A 22,216-nucleotide genomic window follows, 5' to 3' on the forward strand; every position below is an offset into this window, starting at 1 on the left:
TCAGCACTGTGTTCTGGAGCTTGTATCAGTAGAGATGCACATGGGGATTTTCTTGTCAGCAGTCTGGTGACATACAAAACTGTGGTCTCTGGGGCTTAGAGAGTGGTAAGGGAAGAGAATGTCTCAGACGGAATGTTCTGAGTCAGGGTGAAGGGTGGTAATGTTAAAGAAGTCTAGGAGGGTTTGTGTGGAGTAGGCTCAGTGTTTGAGTATAGGCCAGGTGCAAGTAGCTCCCATTTGCTACACCTGACCTAGACATGAGATTTGCCTTAGCAAGAGAAGGTTTTAGACTTTGTCCTATAGTGCCCAAGTGCTATATTCCCGGAGGACCATGTAGCTTCTGTAAGAATAAAATGCTAAACTGTGTATTATTGTGTCTTGGGGCATTGCTTGAAGAAAACAGAATTAAGGTTGTGTTGAAGAGTGGAGGTATGATAAATTCATATTTCCTGGTTTTTAGAAGTTTAAGTTTGCATTGCTTTCATTCTTTTCTTCATTTGCTAGTTTTCAGAGGTCTGAGTGAAGCTGAACGCAATGTTTTCAAAGGTTACAACCACCTCTGTGCAACCTTAACTCTGTGGTTAACCAAGTTTGGGACATTTAATTTTACTACTTTGCATCAGCAAGGTGAATGGAGAGTTTTTACAACAGTCACAGAATATTCAGTTCAAGAAAGATACTTAAATTTTCAGCTTTTCCAGTCTTCAGTAGTCCTTACTGTTCATGACAACATTTTGCTAAACTCTGAAAATGTTTTAAAGTAGTGAACTATATAAACACACACATCATGTAAAATAGGAACAGCATCTTCAAGATTTTGGTTTCTCTAGTAATTACTATTATGAATATTGTATACCTCAAGCCATTTATAACTTGAATTTAAATCAGTATATGAAGATACCAAAGTTATATGTGTAAGTGGATCACACTAACATAATCTTTGAGAAACATAGCAAATTTTCACATTTCACTTGTAACATCATAATGATTCCCCAGTGCAGGAAAAGTTAACACTTTGGTAGGGATAGATGTGACTTCCAAACTGCTTAATTTAATGTGTTGTGGTACTATATAAAGAATTACTAGATAAATCACAACCAGATTTTAGGATAATTAAACTTTCACTATATATTCTACAGAGCAATTTAAAGAAGTGACTCTTCGCAAATTACGATGCTTAGATGCTTACTGGCATGTCAGAATTCAACATATTTCTAAAGATAAGTTTTAGGATTTTTTTGAAAGATGTCTGTAAAATGACATTTTTCTAACCATTTAAATAGAAAGGCTTCAAAGATTTCATTCATTCATAATTTTAGTTCATATCTGAAATCCCCACTTTCAACAGTTGAATTTTTGTATGCTTATAAGAAAACTCACTTTGGTGATTCTTGTTCAGATGACCTGTCAAAAACAATAAGTGAACATAGGATAAATATCTTCAGGAGAACTGGAACAAAGTACACCACAGTTCTAATCTAAGAAAATAATTTCAAGGCTGGAGTGCTGTATTCACAGCAATTTAAGGACTTCATTTTATACAGGATGTAGAACCTGAACCCAGGAAAATAATTAAAGATTTTGTGGATCACTGAAGAAATATTAAAACTACCCCAGCATTTCATTTCTAGAACAAAGCCAGTTAACAAAAAAAGTTTCATCTGCAATCACAAACTATACTAGTGCACAGCAGTGTCAGGATTCAGATCATTTAACAAATTACTCCCTATCACTCAAGATGGAACTCTGTCATGGCCCACAAAGACTACAGAAGGCACTGCTGATGCTCTGCAAAAATCACATACTTTAGACACAAATGAAAGTGGCATAGCCCTTGCAGTTACCAGAATTGCAGTATGCTTGTCCCCACAATGCAAGGCAGAATGGCTGCTTACACAGAAAGCCTGCAAACAAAAGCATAACTGCAGGCACATGTGCACGACACAGTACAGGGAGCAAAGGCAAGTTAATTGACATTCATTACAGAGCAGCTTGACCAGGAAGAGCAGGGGTTTCTCAAGATTTTTTCAAATGTGGTCCACATCTCAACAGAGATATTGACTTGTGGACAGCTCCTCTCCCATTTATGATTGCATAAATCATTCTAGTCCTCTCTGCAATCATAAAATTCCTGTGTCAACTACAACAATTGCTTAAATGGAAAAGACTAGGAGAGTATTTAATATATGTTTAGCTTTTCTCAATGTGATGGAGAAACTGAAAGCAAGAAGGAGAGCCAGCACTATGTCACCAGTCAACTCTCTGTGGACCTTCAACTGCTCTACAGATCACTGGTGGTACACAGTCTTGGAAACAACAGGGTTGCATATGGCAAGACCAACAGCCCCACCCAACTATAAAGAGGCATAGACTTTGATAGTTCTGGTTCCCAACCCCAACACAGCAGCTTGGAAGAAGATTTGGAACACAGCTCTAAAATCAACACCCTAGAAGTAACTGCCTACTTCCAACAGTCAAGAAAAAGTTCTCTTACTGAAAATTTTCCATCACATTTTGGTCTATCATGGTTGTTTTTACTTAAGTGGGCCAGATCACTATATCAAGGTCCAGAGATGAAAAGACTGGTTGTTTTGTCATTTTCTGCAAGAGCATATCTTGCTATGGGCAGTGCCCTATGTGCTTTGTGATTTTGCTGCCATGGAATTTGCTGATAAATTGTGCTCCAGAATATTAAAATACTGAAATATTTTAACAAATATTTGCATATTTAATCCTTCTGTAATATGAACCAAGCATAAAAACAAATTGGACAGAGATGACTGCAGACAGCCTGAAACATTTCCGGAAGTATAAATTCTTCCCTTTATCTCAATGGTGTGCCAACCTGAAACCTAATAATGACAATTTAAAATGCCAACAGTGTTAATATTTCACTTTTGATCATTGAAATGTACAACTAATGTTCTTATCCCATAGTCCCCTCTGCTGTCCCAAACTTTCTCAGCTAACAACCTTTACAAGACAGTTATGCATTCTGAATAAAAAAATTCTGAGAAAAGTTACTTTCACCCCCATTTATACTGCAGCATTTGAACTTGTTTGACGCATCAAAGACAGAGAAACAATTTGGGGGGTGGGGAAGTGGACATAGAGGGAAACTCAGTCATGGCACAGAGCATTCAGAACTAGGGTGTGGCAGTTATTAGACATGCTCAGTGGCTGTTTCTGAACCTGTATAGAAACTTTTCATTGTGGTCAATCCAGTTGGCGGGTCACTCTCTAGAGCTGAGCATATCAGAGCATCAGGTGGGGAGCAGGGGAAAGGGTATGAATATATGAGTTAAAAAGAGAGCCCTGTGGACTCAGCAGCTGATCATCATAGGACCAAGAGATGTGCTGTGAGGGCTGCATCCAGTCCTGTAGAACTCTGGATGCAGAGCAAGGCTATTCTAGCTTTACAACCTAGAGAAGCCCTCCACTGGGATGTTTCCTCCACGGTGGTCTGTGTTACAGATGTAGAGGGAGAGCTGAGGGGAGCATGTGTTACCATAGAGGCTACAGAGCCTGTGGAACTTAGATTCAGCTATCAGCTAACTGTTCTCAACTGGGATTCTGCCTCAGCTAATGAGAGAAATGGGGCAGAGCTGAGTGTGGTGAGGGCTTGTAAATTCTTGCCTGACTTAGCTGAGCTTATGGGGAGAAGATGGTGCCCTATAGAGTGAGAGCCTTACAGAGATCAAGGGAATGGATGTTTTATATGCTGATCCCAATATCTGTACCATTTTGAACACAGGCTGCAGATTTCTGTTTCCTCGGCAACTGAGGAGCAGTCAGCTGTTAACCCAAGGGCTGGAATACGACTAGTTATGGAGATCCCCAGACTGTTTGCTGACGGGTTCTGAAGTGTTGAAAGACAGATGTTCCCACTCTTCTCAAGCTCTGGGGATTCCAGGTGACACACTGGATATATTATGGCCACACTACAGAAACTAAGAAAACATCTCAGAGAAAATCAGAGGGGAATATGTTTGCGTGTGTGTGCACTAAAGTATAAAAGGTGTTATCTTGAAACTTTATACATTAATGTATGTAACAGAAACAAAGTGGGAAACTCTGTAAAAGAAACACCAATAGATTTACTAAAAGCTTTTGTTTAAAGGTTATTCATCATTTTCCAAATACCATTTACCATATTTTATACTGTCTACTGTGTGCATTAAATGTTTTAGTAAGACAGTGTATGGTAGTCTCTCTTTGAAATGGACTGGGAACTATTAACACCTATTATCAGGGTTTCACATACAATAGCTATAGGGTTTGACACACTGAGCAATGCTTTCTGAAAAGTCACAATCAGACAGAACTCTAGTCTGTGCTTCAGCGAAGAGTTAAACTGAGGTGCAGAAAGAAGGGGAGTTTAACAGAGTTACACATACTATTGTTTTACCATCCCAAAAGTGCTGCACCAGAATGCTACAGCCATCTATGGGCCTTGCCACCAAATTTGGTTAAGGGGTAACAGAAAACCAACACTGAGGAACTAACTGCACATCACCACTGGGAGAATCACTAGTGGACACCCCACCCCCAAGTCATATTTTAGGGATTACAGTCTCATTGAATAGGAAATATCACTGTGAGAAGGCGATATTCTATATGAGACTAGTTCTCCACATTGTCTTCTGCAGACCTCTTAGTCTACATGACGGTCTTTCTTTTACAATGTCCTCTTTCAACTTCCTAGTCCACTGACAGCCACTTGTTGCTTAGATATTTTATTCTACAAATCACTGGAAAGGCATCTGCTGACCACAGTTTGGGAGCCAATGTCCTAAATTATGAGTTCATGGAACAGGTGCTAGGGACCTCAAAGAGCATTGGTTTCAAGGAGCTGACACAATGAACACAAGGCTTTTCCAAGGATTTTTTTGCCTGCCTGTTCAAGCAACTAAGATAAATAGATTAAATATCATATTACCTGCAAGCAACTTTGTCACCTTGTTTTGTGTATGTCTCTCCCTCCTCCTCAATGTGATGTCATCTCCCTGCATCCCATCACTGTATCTAATCTGGATTGTAAAATCCTTAGGATAGGGACTATTATTATTATTTTGGCTATGTCCCTGAAAGGTTCCAAAGAATGCTGCTGCTGTTATAAACAAAATGTTAATAATAAGAGTGGCTAAGCTTTTTTTGATCTACAACTCTGCAGATGGTAGATCTGGGACAACAACTATCTACATCCTTATATAGTAGTTATCTCTAGAAATAGCATGTGTAAATATACCTGTGTATTTCAGTTAGTTAAAAACAATTACAGGAACTGTGGTGGTTAAATTAGAAGTAATTAAGTGATATTGTAGAAAATATTACAATGAATGCCAAATAGTAATGAACTTTAAACAGAAAAAAAAAAGTATTTTTGCATTCAATTGTTTAAAACAGATCAACTATATTATATAATGCCATCTGGGTGTAAAAGCCATAAGCAAGCATTGCCGCAAACTAGATCCATAATGTCTATAATCATAGAACTGGAAGGACTTCGAGAAGTCACCTAGTCCAGTCCTCTGCACTCATGGCAGATCAGTTTTATCTAGACCAAGATTATCTATAATCTTAAAATTTATTTAAAAGGAAATCAGCTATTAACTCTTACACTAAGTGAGGTGCTATACCAAAATAATTCTTTAAAAAAAAAAAATTAGTCGCTCAAATTAGTGCAGGTATAGAAGGTTATACCATACTTACACCTCACTAAATGTGAAGAAGAAAAAAAGGTGGGTGGGAGAGGAGGTAATAGTTTTATTTCATTAATCAACTTTAATCAGTTTTTTTTCCCCAAAGCCTCAAACTTCTGAACACCACAAAGTAAACATGCTGAATGTCCCCTCAGACTGCTCTGCTTTTGTAAAGAGGAAGGGGTACTAAACAGAAATATAAAAGGAATCCTGTGTGCAACTGAATACCCTTTTTGGCTTACAATAAGAGCAGAGCGGATGAGTATGGTGGAGGAACAGTGCTACGGTGACCATGTTATGCTGCCTTTTAATTCAACTTGGATATTTTCTCAAAATGGAATTAAAAAAGAAGGAATAAATACCTCAAGTCCTTTTTGCTTTTCTAACATTTAATTAAACGTCAGGCACAAAAATTAGGCTGAAGAATGTTAATCATTAGGATAACATGAAGGTAAGGAGGAGTCTGGTGGCACCTTAAAGACTAACAGATTTATTTGGGCATAAGTTTTCATGGGTAAAAAACTCTACTTCTATCTGAAGAAGTGGGTTTTTTACCCATAAAGCTGATGCCCAAGCAAATCTGTTAGTCTTTAATGTTCCACCAGACTCCTCGTTGTTTTTGTGGATACAGACTAACATGGCTACCCCTTGGATGAAGGTAAGGTGCAAGTTAAGTGTTGATTTAGAAAACCTGGAGATAACCATTTTTTTAAAACTGATTCACAATTTCTTCCTTCCATCGTATACCACTCCCCTTGGCAAGGATGAAAGTAAGTTAAAAGACTTACTGGTACGCCGGAGTCCTGAGAAGGGGCTTGGCCTCAACCAGAAGGGGCATGTCCCCAACCGGAAGAGGTGGGGCCTTGGGGCTCCAGCTGTGGCTGGGAGCCCCGGGGCCTTTAAATCACCCCCGGAGCTCCCAGCTGCCTCTGGGGCACAGGGGCAATTTAAAGGGCCCAGGCCACCACTACCTCAGTGGAGCCCCGGGCTCTTTAAATCGCCGCCGGAGCCCTGCCACCGCTACCCCGGGGCTCCAGCAGCCAGGCTGGGGCAGTGATTTAAAGGGCCTGGGGCTCTGGTGGCGGGGAGCCTGAGGCCCTTTAAATCGCCGCTCGAGCGCCGCTAATTGAACAATTAGAAAAGCAAAAGGGGGTAGCAGCAGCAGGGCTCCGGTGGTGATTTAAAGGGCTGAGACTCCCCGCAGCGGCAGTAGCCCCAGGCCCTTTAAAGGGCCACCTGAGCCCCAAGGGTGATTCAAAGGGCCAGGGGCTCCAGCCTCTGTGGGGAGCCCAGGGCCCTTTAAAGCGCTGCCCGAGCGCCGCTGCCGGAGCCTCAGGGTAGTGGCAGCAGGGCTCTGGCAGTGATTTAAAGGACCCAGGGCTTCCCACAGCAGCTGGAGCTCCAGGCCCTTTAAATCACAAGCCTGGGGAAGCCAGTCTGGTCCCACACAGCATACCAGCTCTTGCCGTACGCAGTATTGGACCGGACTGGCTTACTTTCACCTCTGCCCCTTGGTCAGTGGTGAATACCTAACCATGACAGAAATGATTAAGTAAGAGTGCTGCCTTTCATTACTTGCTACCTGACAATACTTCTCTATGTACTACCTAACAAAAGGAAAGGTACCATGTTTACTCTCTCTGTGGAATGAATATTAACTGTCTGCCCAATTGGATCATTGCAGCTCTACATGTGCAAGTAGGAACTATTCAGTCTCTTTTCTAACAAAGTTATAATAGAATAGTCATGTTGCCTTTGATTTTTTTTAAATTTATAGAAAGTAACTATTCAAGTACTTTGGGTGCTGGCAGAATAAAAAACAATTACACCACATAACGAAAAAACGGAGATCTCCCCCATAACCAACTAATCCTTAATCAAGCACTATAGAACCTAACCATCCTCTCTCTCACCTCTGGCACAAGCCAAGGAAAACAGATAAGCTCTGTAGCATGTTTGCAAAGTCACTGAATCCAGGCTCTGACAGATCAAGAGGAAAGTGCATTTATGAGGTAAGGAGCCTTTACTGAAACTTCTCTGCCATCATCCTGCTCTCTTTTTAGAGGGATAGGTGTTAGGCGCTGTCACAACTGCCTATTTAGTACAATATTTGACTTACAAAGCTGTATTGTGACAGGATGAATATTTGCTTCATGAAAGCTATTACAGCACATACCAGGAACACTTGCTCATAGACAATGCCTTGCCTCTATTTCTAATTTTCGTTCAGAGTCCTTCAGTATTCTGAATTTAGTTTTTTTAATAGTTAAAAGAAGTCTGACTGTATACATCGGTATGGGGGGAAAAGGGCTTTTTGTAACACATTTTCTGTCAAAGCCAAAATGTTCTCTTTTTCACTTAATTCAATTTTAAAACAACATTAAATACTGACGCCTAGGTGTCACTTGCCACTTTCAGTCTCTTCTATTACCTATTGTTCTCTTTAACATTAGTTCTAAATAATTGCTCAGGCATTCAGATGGAAATTATATGTAGGACTAGGAATGAGTGTATATCATTTTTTTTTAAAAATCCATTACATGGCCTACATACTTTGTCTATATAGCAACAAAATCTGGAAGGATGAGAGAGGTCTGCATAAAATAGGAGTTCGCTAACAGTTAAATATGAAAAAGTTAAAGGAAAATATTATGGTAGATAATATAACTTTACAAGGCATTCAAATCTCAATTAAAAGCAATGAGTTGCATTATGTTACAGAAAGAAATGGAATAGGTGGGGAGAGTAAGCTAGGATAAGTTTGAAGGAATAGGTGATAACAGTGGGTGCTGGTAAGGGAAATGGTTAAAAGGTTATTTTTCTGCAAGCAGGACAGAATACGTAGGTTTTGGAGATATCTGTAAACAAGTTCTTATTAAGTCTCCCCATTCAAGTCCTCTCCTAGAAAGTAGTGATCCAAAGTTGAGGTCCTTTAGATGTATGTCTACGCTGAAAAATGCATCATGTTGGGAAAACATGTTAAATAACAGGTTTTAACAAACATGGTGTTAAACACAACTTTATCCTTAGTCTGGACAAAGAGTTATGTTTAAAAACATGCAAGCTGCTCATGGTAAAATTAAATTACGGCACGTTAAAAATATTTTAAACACTACTCTTCTTGTCCACACTAATGTCAAAGTCATGTTTAACACCACGTTAGTGAAAATGTTTTAACGTGCTTCCCAGTGCAATGCATTGTCCCAGTTTAGACCAGCCCTATTCCATGGCTAGTCTGTGTTCTGTATGGAATGAGTTTGAGGATCTCAGTCCAATACCTAGTGGACAGGTCATATCACAACACATATCACCAAATTTTGGGACTAACCTGCCACCAGAGTTTCAGAAGACATCACAAATTAATAGCCACAGAAAGATAATTTCCCCTCTTCTTATAGAGTTCCTTCATAAGTCAGGGTACAGGCACATTGTAGGACAGTATGCAAATGTGCATGGTCACTAACTGCTACATTTTCTGTGGCACAGTTAGTGACTTAATTCTCTAGGGCTGTCATTCTGGCAGCCTTTCACAAATGCTAAGTTCATACAAAAATAAAGGAGGGAAAATAATTAGTAATAATACTAGAATATGTAGGTGCTAAAGATGTTGAACAAAGCTATATCAGTGTTATTTTTTAAATATATATTGCTAGTTTGTTCTTTTGTGACATCTAAAATTTCCGCAAGTTTATAAATAGAATAAAAACAGGACAGGTTTTTAGTTTTCTTTTTAAAAAGTATGAAGTGTTCATAACTCATCAGGAGATGAGGGTGCTGCAACAATGATGTGACCTCCAACAAAGGACAAATCTGAATTGGCAGGAAGGCAAAAGGTACATGTTAATGTTTGTGCAGCACTTTACACTTTCCAAGTGCTAACACAAGAACAAGGAAGGAGAGAAGGACATAGACATCAAGGTCCTTTAAGTCTTTCAGGATGGAATGATGTGACCATGCGAGGTGTGATGGTGTCCAAGGAATGCTAAGAGGCTTCAGAAGAATTTTAGTTATCAAGGAAAGAATGAACAAAAATATGGAGGAAAAAATCAGAGAAGTAAGCGCTGAAGCAGCATCAGATACAGGATATGTTTGAGACTTGATAGTAGATTTCCAGTATACTAGATGTGGGGGGGTGTGTGTGTGTGTCATAAACAGATAGTTAAGGGTTAATGTCTCTCTTACCTGTAAAGAGTTAACAAATAGGGACCCCAAACACCTGACCAGAGGACCAATCAGGAGACAAGATAGTTTAAAATCTCGTGGGAGGGAAGCCTTTGTTTGTGGGTTTTGGGTTTGGCTTTGTTCTCTCCGAGTCCTGGACGGGGCTAGAGGTGTAACCAGGTTTCTGCCAATCTCCCTGCTACAGTCTCTTATCTGTTCATAATTGTAAGTAGAAAAGGCGGTCACAGTCTTTTAATTTGTTTTCTTTTTCATTTGCATATGTGTACTTGCTGGAAGTAGCTTAAAGTGTGTTTCTGCTGGAGAAAGTTTCTTTCTATTGTTTATAAGTTGAAAGACCCTGTAACTTTTTACCATCTAAAGTGCAGAGATAAACTTGTTACTTTTTTCTTTCTTTTTTTATTAAAAGCTTTGCTTTAAGACCTGTTTGAGTGTTTTCTCCTAGTTAAGGCTCAAAGAAGCTTGAGTCTGTATTGCCTGAGAGAGGGAATGGTAAAGTTCCTCTTTGTGTTAGACTCACGGAGTTGAATCAGGTGATCTCCTAGTGTTCCCAGGGCGGGAAGGAGCTGGGGAGGAAGGAGGGAGAGGGAAGGAAATGGTTTATTCCCCTTTGTTGTGAGACTCAGGGAATTTGGGTCTTGGGACCCCCAGGGAAGGTTTTTGGGGGAGACTAGAGTCGATCAGGCGCTCTACTCTAAGTCCTGATTGGTGGCAGCCTATCAGATCTAAGCTGGTAATTAAGCTTAGGGGAATTCATGCTAATACCCATATTTTGGACGCTAAGGTCCGTCCAGAATTGGGAATTATATTATGACAGGGGGGAAAAGAGCTCAGTGTCAAGAATCCACTCCACATTTATCAAGCTGAAAACAAAATGGCTATCACAGCTTAAAACTACAGATGAGAATATTTTTTTCCTGCCACATAAAAGAATGTCCATCTTGGTGTCATTCAGATAAAGAAAATAAAGTCACAGCCAGATGATATATTCAAGAAAGATACCCATGGAGACAAAGAAAAGATCAGGGACAGATTTAAAGGAGCAAGACAACCGAGTGTCAACAACACAGAACTGATGAGGGGATTCAGTTTTGAAATAATATAGTAGGGAAGGTGGGAGATATAAGTGTGCAGAGGAATGAGAACAAAGCCTGAGGAACCCACTGAAGACCTGGTTCTTGTCTGAAATGTACTTCGAGATCAAAAAAGAGCAGAAAGAAAAGAGAGAAGTGAAGCAGGATAAAGAAGCAGCAAAGAGTTCTGTAGCACCTTATAGACTAACAGACGTATTGGAGCATGAGCTTCCGTGGGTAAATACCCACTTCGTCGGATGCATGTCGACGAAGTGGGTACTCACCCACGAAAGCTCATGCTCCAATACGTCTGTTAGTCTATAAGGTGCCACAGGACTCTTTGCTGCTTTTACAGATCCAGATTAACATGGCTACCCCTCTGATAGGATGAAGAAGCAGCAGCCAGAGACATCTAAAATCAAAAGCTTTTAAAAAGTTTATCTTCAGTATGGCCAACAGTGCCCTGAGGTCAAGAAGGAAAACTGTAAAGAAATCCTGTTTAGCAAAGTGGAAAGCATTTAATGGCCACTACGTCCTGAGAGTGGGAGACAGCCAGAATAGAATTGATCAAAGATCCTCTGAACAATCAGGAATTAGAAGACATGAGAGAAGATTGCAGAGAGCGCTAACTGGATCTGAGGAGACAGTTGTTAAGAGTACTGAGATGAAGGAGGAGTTCCCGGAGAAGCAGTGATGGCTGCACTTTAGATAAGGCAGGAGATAGTATTAGTAGACATGGCAAAGCTGAAGATGGCAGTGATATGAACTGGAGTAGGGAGGCAAAATGGGAGTAGAGAAGACAATATAGAGTTCAAGGAAGGAGTGTTGATCTATGAAAGACAGATGGTAATGTTAAGGGGTGGAAATACTGGAGATGACAGGAGAATTGAGTGGATTCTAAGGGACAGAACTGGTGGAAGCTTCAGAGGAGGGGGAGACCACTCAGCCACAATGGTACTGAGGCACTTTTAGAGTGGAAAGAAATGACAAACTGCAGAGCGTATTGATAGGGAGGAAGCGAAGTTGTGTAGTTGAAGGAGTAAAATGATAGTGCTGATGAGTAAACAAGGTTTGCTAATAATTTTTGAAGTTACAGAACAATTAAATAGCATTGTGATAGGGTGTACACTCGCAACACAGTGCCTCAAGGGGTATAAGGGCAATACAGGGCCCACATAGCCCTACCCTGCTCCTCTGGGCCTGGCGAGTATGCTCTGACTGGAGGAGAGGGTTAAAAAGAGGCTCAGAAGCCCAGGCAAAGGGTGGTGGATGGGCTACAAGAGTGAGGAATTCTTCCCCAGCAAGCCAGACAGAAGAGTAAGCCTGAGTGGGGACCACCAATTGGGTAATGTCCTCAAACAGAGCCTTCTCTAACCATCTCCCCCTTGATAACTCAAAGGTCCAGCAGGGCCCCTCCTTTGGACTCTTCTATTGTGAGGTGATTGGCTGGCTGGCATATAAGGGCCATGCACCAAACTGAAGGGATCTATAAGCAGGAAATACCCCAGGAAAGTAACTTAGACTCACTGACTCACTGACTCTGTCAGTGTTACTTCCTACAGGGCCCTGGGCTGAAACCCAGTGGAGAGCAAGTGCCTGGGTCCCCCTACCATCACCCATTAAGGGTCTTGACCCAGAAATGGGTGGAAAGCCAAAGATTCCTGGCTTAAGATAGGAACAGGCACCACTATCACCCTGATACAGAGAGAAGGGGCCAGAAGTTGGGTATAATAACCACTAGCTCCTGGTCCTCTGAGCTCCATATCACAAGTACTTTAGTGGAAAGCCTGACAGAAGATTATACAGCCACATAAAAAGGCCACGGAGGAGAGGATATGGAGCAGTGCATATTTATTTATAAGGATTAGAAGTGTCTCAGAAGCAATGATGAGTGCTACTTATTCCACTTATTAGGATTAATCAAAATCCATAATGATATAATGAAGCCAATGCTGATTTTAAATTGTAGTCTTTTCAGACTAGGAATTCAGGACATGGCATGCACTGTAAATCAATAGTACTATATTACAAAAAACCAAGAGAATGTTTATTTTAAATTGATATTTAGTGCCAATAATTTAATAAGTCTATTTAAAGAGACGCTGTCAAAACCTACAAACCACTAATATGACAGCATCCCAATGCTCAGTCTTTTTTTTAAACATACTTTTTTTTTAAACAGCAAAACCTATCCAGTTTTCAAAACAAGGCCTTGCACAACTTTTTAAAAATACTAGCTGAGAGACTTGGAATTTAACCACAACCCCAAAAAATACTGAATTGTTTGAGATTGCGGGTGGACATAAACAGACATGCAACACATATTTTGTGCTCTCTGGCAGTTCTGCTTTTATAAGCTGAAATAGGAGACTGAAATAGACAAGAACTGTGGAAAGGAGCATTAAGGGACAGTTTTTCTATTCACATCTACAACCTCAAGAAACGCAGTTCTTGGGTTTTTCATTTTGTTTTCAGTTTATCATCAGTAATTAAGATATTGTTAGTCCATGCATTTGGAAGCTACTATTTAAAGAAGTTGTCAACTATGAATATGCCTCTGACATGGTAATTGGTTAGGACCTGCATGGAAGTACAGAATTATTCTGCTAACTCTCAAATGGCAGGCAGACCTGGTAGGTCTCAGGCCTGGTTTACACAGGGGGGAGGGGAAGGGTTGTGGGGGGAATAACCTAAGATATGCAACTTCAGCTATGAGAATAGCGTAGCTGAAGTCGGGTTATCTTAGGTCAACTTACCTCGCGCCTTCACAGCGCGGGGTCAACTGCTGCTGCTCCCCCGTCGACTCCGCTTCCGCCTCTTGCTGTGGTGTACAGGAGTCGACAGCAGACTGATGGGGGTCCAATTTATCGCGTCTACACTAGACACGATACGTCGATCCCCACCCGCCAATCCGGCGGGTAGCGTAGACGTACCCTCAGTAGTAACTCAGAAGGACACACAGTGGAGAAAAGCAAGAGAGCAAAAGGGTGTGACAAAGTTCTGCAGGAAGGAACCCCGAGAAGAGCAGTTTAAGAGCCAGAATTTACATTTCTGAGTCCAGTCCTGCCTTGGTACATGGATAACAAAAACTGTGTATCATAGTTAGCAGCGGGATGGAGAGAATACCTATTTACAGTGTCATTTGAGCTTAATTTACTTATATATGTGTTCAATAATCTAAATAAAAAGGAAACAAAAATATCTGTATTCTGAAGTTGTTAGTTTCATGATTGAAAAGTATGTTATGAACAATATATATTCTTTTAAAAATATATATTACCTTTATTTATTTATTTAAAAATCACAGTACATAGTAGCTATATTTTCAAAGTTTAAATAAAATCCACGCTGTCAAAAGTCAGCTGATGCAAAAGAAGTCTACTCCAAAATTCACATCATGTCACTTTGTGATGTAATCCAACCATTATAAAATACAACTTCACCTGTTTTCATATAATTCGACTTGCATCACAGGGAGATCTTTAGAGCTGGATTAATAATTTGTAAATGACAAAGGTCCAATCAAACGTTTGGACACAGAAGTGAAGCAAGTTTCCAACTGAGTGCTATTTTTGGACACACATGTTGATTTAAATTATTTTTTACTGATATTTTTCAATGGCTTTTATCATATTTCATTTATGTACTTCAGTTAATTCAGTCTCATTATTTCTTATGAAAAAGTCAATGCATCATTTTACAATAATTTTAAAAAGCAAAAAGATAATTGCTAATATTAACAAGCTATCAGCCAGAAGTTTATAAATTGGGAAAATAGTCAAATCCATTTGTTAAAGTAACGGCCAAGATAGAGCTCCACTGAAAGTCTTTTGTAGCACAGGAGGTTTTTTATATTTATATATCTGTATACATACACCCTTTTGACATTCACAACTCAATTTGATATTTCTAATACTTAATTATCCACTAATATGATAAAATATTTTAAGTATGAATGACTGGACCATCTGTTCCCCGAAAGCCACAGCTACACAGCATTCCACATTGTCTCAACAGATTCATATTCCCATTTTGTAATAAATTACAACCAACACATTTTAAACCCTGAAAATGAAAACGTGAATAAAACTCACCACAGTAACCAATTATCTTTTTCATCAAGAAACAGCGACGCAGCTTGGAGAGTGAATAAACTTGCCATTGGTTCATTTATCACTCATGAATACTTTAAAATAGTAGGTAACCCACTCTCCTCGTTCCACCGCAAACGTATCTAGAAAGATGTCATCCTTATGCCTTTCATTTACTATAGGATGCTCAGTAAGTACTGATCATAATCATAAAGCTGCTTGCCCTAAATACCTTATAATCTATGTCAAGCTTTAAAGAAAAAAAACACACCTATTTTTTATATAAACTACCAGAGAGCTCTATTCTAAGAACTGCTGAAGATAAAACAAAGCTGAGGAAAATCCCAAGGGGAAAGAGACAACTAGAACAATAGAAAACAGTAGTAAATACCTCCCCTTCACAAAACAACTGAAGGAAACATCTGCAGAGATTGGTTTTGCCCTTTTGCCATTCTTGAAATGTAGGCTTTTTATATATTATAGTTAGCACCTGGTAGTGCTGTTAAAACTAAAATTGTGTCAGCATTTTCATTATCATCTCTTTTCAGAGATTAATAGGAGGGACAGGCTCAAGATTCAAATTTATCCTGTTTGGTGGGGGAAAGGAAATAATCTGTTAGAACCACTGATTGAGATATGCTGCTGTGGCCCTAGTTTGGGATCCAAGTTGAATCTAATATGCACACTGTGCATGTCCATGGAAAATTAATTGCTGATTGAAAATCTTGTTAACACAGCTTGTGGGATTCAACGCTTACAAAAGGCCACTACATTGTGCATCTGAAGCAATTTTTAGAGCAGCAACAACATGGGAAGTAGGTAAGCAGGCCCAACCTGACCCATCCCAGCCACATGGAGACTAGGAAAGAGGCTGGGAAAGAAGAGAAAAATATAAGGAAAGAAGGATCCCTTTCTACTGTGGCTACCTCTTCCTCAAATATCAGGGGGTAGCAGTGTTAGTCTGTATCCACAAAAACAGAGACGTCTAGTGGCATCTTAAAGACTAATGGATTTATTTTGGCATAAGCTTTTGTGGGTAAAAACAACACAAAGTCTTTTACCCACGAAAGCCTATGCCCAAATAAATCGTTAGTCTTTAAGGTGCCACCGGACTCCTCTTCCCCAAGTTAGACAATCTGCACACTGCAGCCCTGCACTTCGATGCAGTCAGAGCAGAATTTCTTCACAAAAGTAAAAAGCAGCAGCGACAGCATATGATGTATATACTCAGATGCACTGCAGCATTATACACAGAAATTCATGTGAGAGCACCAGTTGATTTCTAGAAAGCTATATATCAAAAAATGTTGCTATTCATAATAAGGCTCTTCCATTTACCTTGTACTTTCACTATTCATTGGGTTCCTGTTCAAGGGATTTAGAGTAGAGACTTAACATGTGATCATATAGCCATGGAATTTGCTGCAGAATCCACCCTTGTCACAGAATTGTGTTTCAGAATCTAAATTTTCATTTTTAAAAATCATTATATTTCTTACTCTTATTGTTGCAAACAATCTTGAAAACGTTAAGAGCGTAAACCAATGGAATGTTATCTTCCTGAGCCTGCAGAGAGCCTAAAGCAATGTCTTAGATATATGAACTACCTTATTCATATCAATGAACTTTTAACTCTGAAACCTACAGAAGACAATTTAAATGGCAATATTGTTAAGTATTTTGTTGCTGATCATTTTAGCAGAAACATCCAACTAATTATCAATTTCAAATTGCTCTCATACCTCTCCATGTGCCACAAGCCCCAAGTACCCCTCGGGTCTAATCCAGTATAGCAATTCCTATATTCCAAAACCTCCAGACTAACCCAATAGCCTATGCAATGCAACTGTGTTCATACAAAAATTGATGGCATGATAGAGAACTGGAAACGTGGCTACAGCCTACAATAAAAAGAAACTAACATCATTAGTGATTGAATTGTCCATTTTAATTCATTAAAACATACTTTTTAAAAATTGTTTTTAGGTTAAAATGAAAAATTGTCAGAGAATTTTCCCTCTACCGAGAAGCAGTTTTGAAGAAGCTAAAATCTTGCCACAGAATTTAGTCCAGCTTGCCAATGTCTGGTACGGTCCTCTAACAGAAAGCTATCCAGCAAGGGATCTGGTACACAGCAGTAGCTCTGTGAAGAGCAATGCATGTAGCAGTAAGAGGAAGCAAAGAGTAACAGAGGCCTTTTTGCTGTCTGGTACAGAGGAATCCATACTTGGCTGCATCATTTATACAGAGCATAGCCAATCACATGATATGATTTCCAACAAAAAACAAATTCAAGAAGACAAGCCAGTTCCGAGTCCCCCCGCAAAAACCAAGCTACATAAAATGAGACAGCACAAGACATTGACAGAGGCAAAGCAGTGAAAAAATTCGAACGCATTTCCATTACTCACCGCACAAAGCAGTATGTCCCTCTTTGGGTCAGTATACATACATTGTGCTAGTAGAGACAGCTGAGAATTCTGATACTCGTATTTGCACAAGAGTTTGCTCTAGTCACTCGTTCCAAACAGCTTCAGATACAGGGTCAGATAATGACAATTAAGACCACAATCTAAATTTAGGAATGCCTGTCAAAAGTAATCCTTATACACAGATTTTAAGGGAGTTTTGGAGGGTTTGAGGATTTTTTTTTTTTGGAGGGGTGGGAAGAAGGTAGGAGGATGGGAAGTGGTATCTCTCCAGCTGATGCTGATCTCTCAAATTGTACAGAGACAACATATTACAGAATTCATATAGGAACACAAGGCAAATCAACATTGTTAAGAAAGGCAGCTCTAAGTGAGAAATCCTACTAACATATATATATCTGAAAGGGATGACAACAGCCTGACAGACATGCCAGTGTGACACATTCAAAAGAAAGATAACTGATTCTTTACTGACATGGAAATTTTAATATCCGGAGCCATCTGATCAATGTCTAGGGGAAAGGGAAGAGAGAGAGATCTCTACAGTGCATACCTGTGCACTGTAGATGCACATGACATCTATTACTGTTGGGAAGACCAGGAGTGACCCAACAGGCAATGATTCAGAAAACTCTGAGGCCTGAATATTCTTCACAGCCAAATGAAGTCTAAAGGCAAATGATTAATGCTGCTTGTACAGTTGTTAGTTCATACAAACATCCATGACACTGCATCGAAGTTCAATGTCAATGTCTCTAGAATGCTCAAAATGTTACATAGCTCATCAATTACTTTATCACACAGATGTGAAATATCCCATATCCCCTAGAGCAGTTCATTTTAAAGAAAATGAGAGACAAGAAACATGACCCATGCCATTCCACCACCAAACAACTTGTTCAGTTCACTGGCACTATGATCTGGCTGGATCCAGGTCCCCTCAGCTGTAGTATCCTCTGGATCACTCGGTTATACATTTTCCCAGACTCTAACATCAGGTGGCATGTAGAAAGTATTGTTCAGAAACAGATGTTCCACATATGTGTACAATGGCATGACAAAATTACAAAGACATTGAAATTAAGTGCTGAACACAGCCTACTTCACCACTCATGTGGACCAATGGCCAAGCAGTTACGACACACACAGCAGATTGAGGTATCACTCAGTTCCACCACTGATTTACTTCCATGGATTCTTTCCCCATATACTTTGCATTTCACTAGAGTCACTGTTTTGGTTCAGCTGCAGTTGGCTATACTGGGATGCCTTTCTTAGGCCGCGTCTACACTACAGAGTTAAATTGACTTAAGTTACATCGATGATTATAAACCACTGTAATTACATCACTTGGTCATGTTCACACAAAGCTCCTTGTGAAGGTGGAGCAAATCCACAGTTAGTGCTCTAGCACCAGCAGAGAGCAGTGACTGAAACTATCCTACTGTGCAAATCGCCACTCTCCCCCACTAGGAGTTCTGCGAATGGATCGTAGTGCATCATGGGGGCAAGATCACTGCCCCCATGATGCAGTTTTCTCCATCCCATAATTCCAAGGGATTCAGAGTGCATTTTATACCTTTTCCAATTGCCCCTGTAAATTTTGCACCTGCCATCTCTGCCTGAACGCATGGATCCTGCACTGCACACCAGTCATGTGATAAGCATTATGAACATAACACAGCTGATCCTGCAGCGTTTCATGATCTGTGAATCTGAACAGGAATCTGTGCTGCCTGCTCTGCAGCATGCCATGGAAAGAAACAATTCAGGATTGATGTTGGCATTCATGGAGCAGCCGTATACGGTGGACCATCATTACTGGGCTCAGGAAACAAACACAGAGTGGTGGGATCAGATTCTGATGCAGGTATGGGATCATGAGCAGTGGTGGCAGAACTTTCATATGCACAAAGTCACCTTCCTTGAACTCTGTGCAGAATTCACCCTCATCCTACAGCACAGGGACACCAAAATGAGAGCTGCCCTAATGGTGGAGAAGTGAATGGCAATCACTGTGTGGAAGCCGTCAACTCTAGACTGCTACCAGTCAGTCACAAATCAGTTTGGAGCTGGGAAGTCGACCACGGGGGTTGTGGTGATGCAAATGTGCATGGCCATTAATCACCTCTTGCTGCAAAGGACTGTGATTCTGAGCAATGTGCAGGACATGAAGGATGGCTTTGCAGCAATAGGATTCCTTAACTGTGGTGGGGCAATAGATGGCACGCATATCCTAATTTTGGTCCCAGACCATCTTGTGATGGAGTACATCAACAGAAAGGGCTACTTCTCTATGGTACTGCAGGTGCTGGTGGATCACGGGGGTTGTTTAACTGACAACAACACGGGGTAGTCAGGAAAGGTGCATGACACATGTATCTTCAGGAACACTAGCCTGTATGGAAAGCTGCATGCAGGGACTTTCTTTCCAGACCAAAAGATTCCAATAGGGGATGTGGAAATGCCCCTAGTGATCCTAGAGACCTAGAGTACCCCGTACTTCTGTGGTTCATGAAGTCATACCCCGGAAACCTTGACAGCAGCAAGGAGCACTTGCGTATCTGTTAGCTTAAATGGTCACTGGCGCTGCCTTTTTGGCAGGTTAGACCTCAAGGAGGAAAATATTCCCATAGTCATAGCAGCCTGTTGTGCTCTGAATAAGTGAAGCTAAGGGGGAAAAGTTTCCCCAGGGTGGAACATTGAGGTGGATAGTCTGGTGGCTGATTTTGGACTACACAAAGAGCTCAACGGAGGAGGGGGGAACTATTCAAATCAGGGAGACTTTGAAGCAGCATTTTGACAATGAACCCCAGTAAAGTATCCTTCTGTAATGAACTGAGCCAGGTATTGTTTACTTGCCACCTTGAATACCCCTGTAATAATTCCCACCTGAGCATTAACTGTCGTTTGCAAATGTGGTGTTTGCCACTATGTACAAATTTCTGTTGCAACCAGCGGGTTTAGATAAAAAAAATAAAGAATCACTAACTGTTTAATAAAAATTGAGTTTTACAAAGAAATAAACAGATTAACATTTCTTACAAGGACATGACAGTGAGAACTCTCTGAAGTGAGGATCTCACAGCTGTGCATAAGTCCAGCTGTCGTTACTGAAAATGTCCCCACGTGTGAAGTGCAATGGGTACTACAATGTGCTGGAAACATGAAAGGAATGTGTGTGGATAGTTTGGGGAGGGCAAGGAAAGCAGTTCTCTATAAGCTGCAGGGGGACTCAAGCATGCATGTGTTCTGCCTGCAGAAAAATCAGGGACTTCAGCATCTCTGTTTGGTCCTCCATGAGCTTTATTAATGGTTCCTAACCCTGTTTCCTCTCCTGGTTATCCATTTGTAGTTTCTCGTTTATTCTCTCTCCACAGTCTGTGCTCACTATTGGTCTGATCTGATGATTGCAGTAATGCCTGAAATATGTCCTCCTTATTCCTTCTCATTTGCCTCCTTATCTGACAGAGGAGATCCGCCGGTCTGTAGAAACTGGCCCTAAAGGGCACATCTGCAGAAGCAAAAGAAGCAATACACAGAGTCAGTATTGCGTGTGATCTCAGAGTCTTGAATCATAGAAGTAGCATACACCTCTTTCTCACTTTCTCTTTCTCACACACAGGATGGCTAGAGCACTAAACATGGTGAGTTCAGCCCATGTGTGTGTGTGCAAGATAGGACAAAGGGTCTGGGTGGTTTAAGAAGGGGATCAGTACAAGTGCCTGGGGACACTATTCTGAATACTGGCACCGTTTTCCACAGGTGGGGATGACTGAAGCTGAAATAACACTACTAAGGGTAACCAAAGATACAAGGTTGCATCTTCTGCATGTGTGGGGCTTCGGTCTGCGTCCATATGCTGCTCACCTATGTGCTGCTTTGGTTCCTCCAGAACTAACTGTCAATTGGCATGGCAAAGTTTCCTACAACAGGGGAAGAAACAAAGCAGCTCTGCCAAGGAATCTTTGGCAGAGGATTGCAGAGTATCTGCAGGAAAGTTTCCTACAGATCTCTATGGAAGACTCCTGGGAGATCTCAGTGCGCATTAACAAATTTCCACATGGCCCCCACATAGGAATGTGAAGCAGATACAAACAGTATCAAGTGAGTTAATTTTGATCCCTTCTCTCACGTGCACCATGTAACAAAATAAAGGACACCTCTCTCTCATATAAGAGAATTTCATGAAAGAATAATGAGTACTTACCAGAGCTCCCCTCTCCTGTGCCAGGCACACCAGAGCTGGACTGCTGGGACTCCAGAGTAAAAAAGAGCTCCTAGTTCACCATGCCACCAGATGACCCTGTTTCCTCTCCAACATCCGCCTTCAACTTTATCTCCTCATCCACCACTTCATCCTTGGGATAGACTCTGCTGGCCTCTGCCTCCAGTCGCCCCCAGAGTATCCATGGGGCTGCTGGCAGTAGAGGTGGGTTCGCAGAGTATGGGTTGCAGCTCCTTGTAGAAGTGGCATATTTTCAGTGCAACACCAGAGTGATGGTTGGCCTCCTCTTGCCTCAGATCCTTTATATTAGCATGGCACTGCTACATGTCCCTTTTGTGCCCCTTCTCATTCATGCTACAAGCAATCTACTCGTAGGTGTCAAAGCTCTCATGGCTCGATTGGAGCTGTGACTGTACAACCTCCTCTCCCCAAAGACCCAACAGATCCAGCAACTCTGGTGTACTCCACGTGGGAGCCCATTTGCTGCAGAGAGTTGGCATGGTCAGCTGGGAAT

The 22,216-nt window shown here is 40.8% G+C and overlaps 1 protein-coding gene across 3 annotated transcripts in view; it reads right to left on the reverse strand.

Moving 5' to 3' along the window:
- The window catches only part of PTPN3 (protein tyrosine phosphatase non-receptor type 3), a 330,496-nt gene that overhangs the window by 69,197 nt on the left and 239,083 nt on the right, over positions 1–22,216 (reverse strand). For 2 of the 3 annotated variants that reach the window (XM_050937681.1, XM_050937680.1), the window contains exon 15: positions 1,381–1,404. The exons of the other annotated variant lie outside the window; for it this stretch is intronic. In XM_050937681.1, coding sequence (XP_050793638.1) covers positions 1,381–1,404 — 24 coding nt within the window. The remainder of the gene's footprint in view (positions 1–1,380; positions 1,405–22,216) is intronic. 3 annotated transcript variants of the gene reach the window in all.

The sequence above is a fragment of the Gopherus flavomarginatus genome, chromosome 2 (assembly GCF_025201925.1).
Source record: "Gopherus flavomarginatus isolate rGopFla2 chromosome 2, rGopFla2.mat.asm, whole genome shotgun sequence".
NCBI lineage: Eukaryota > Metazoa > Chordata > Testudines > Testudinidae > Gopherus > Gopherus flavomarginatus.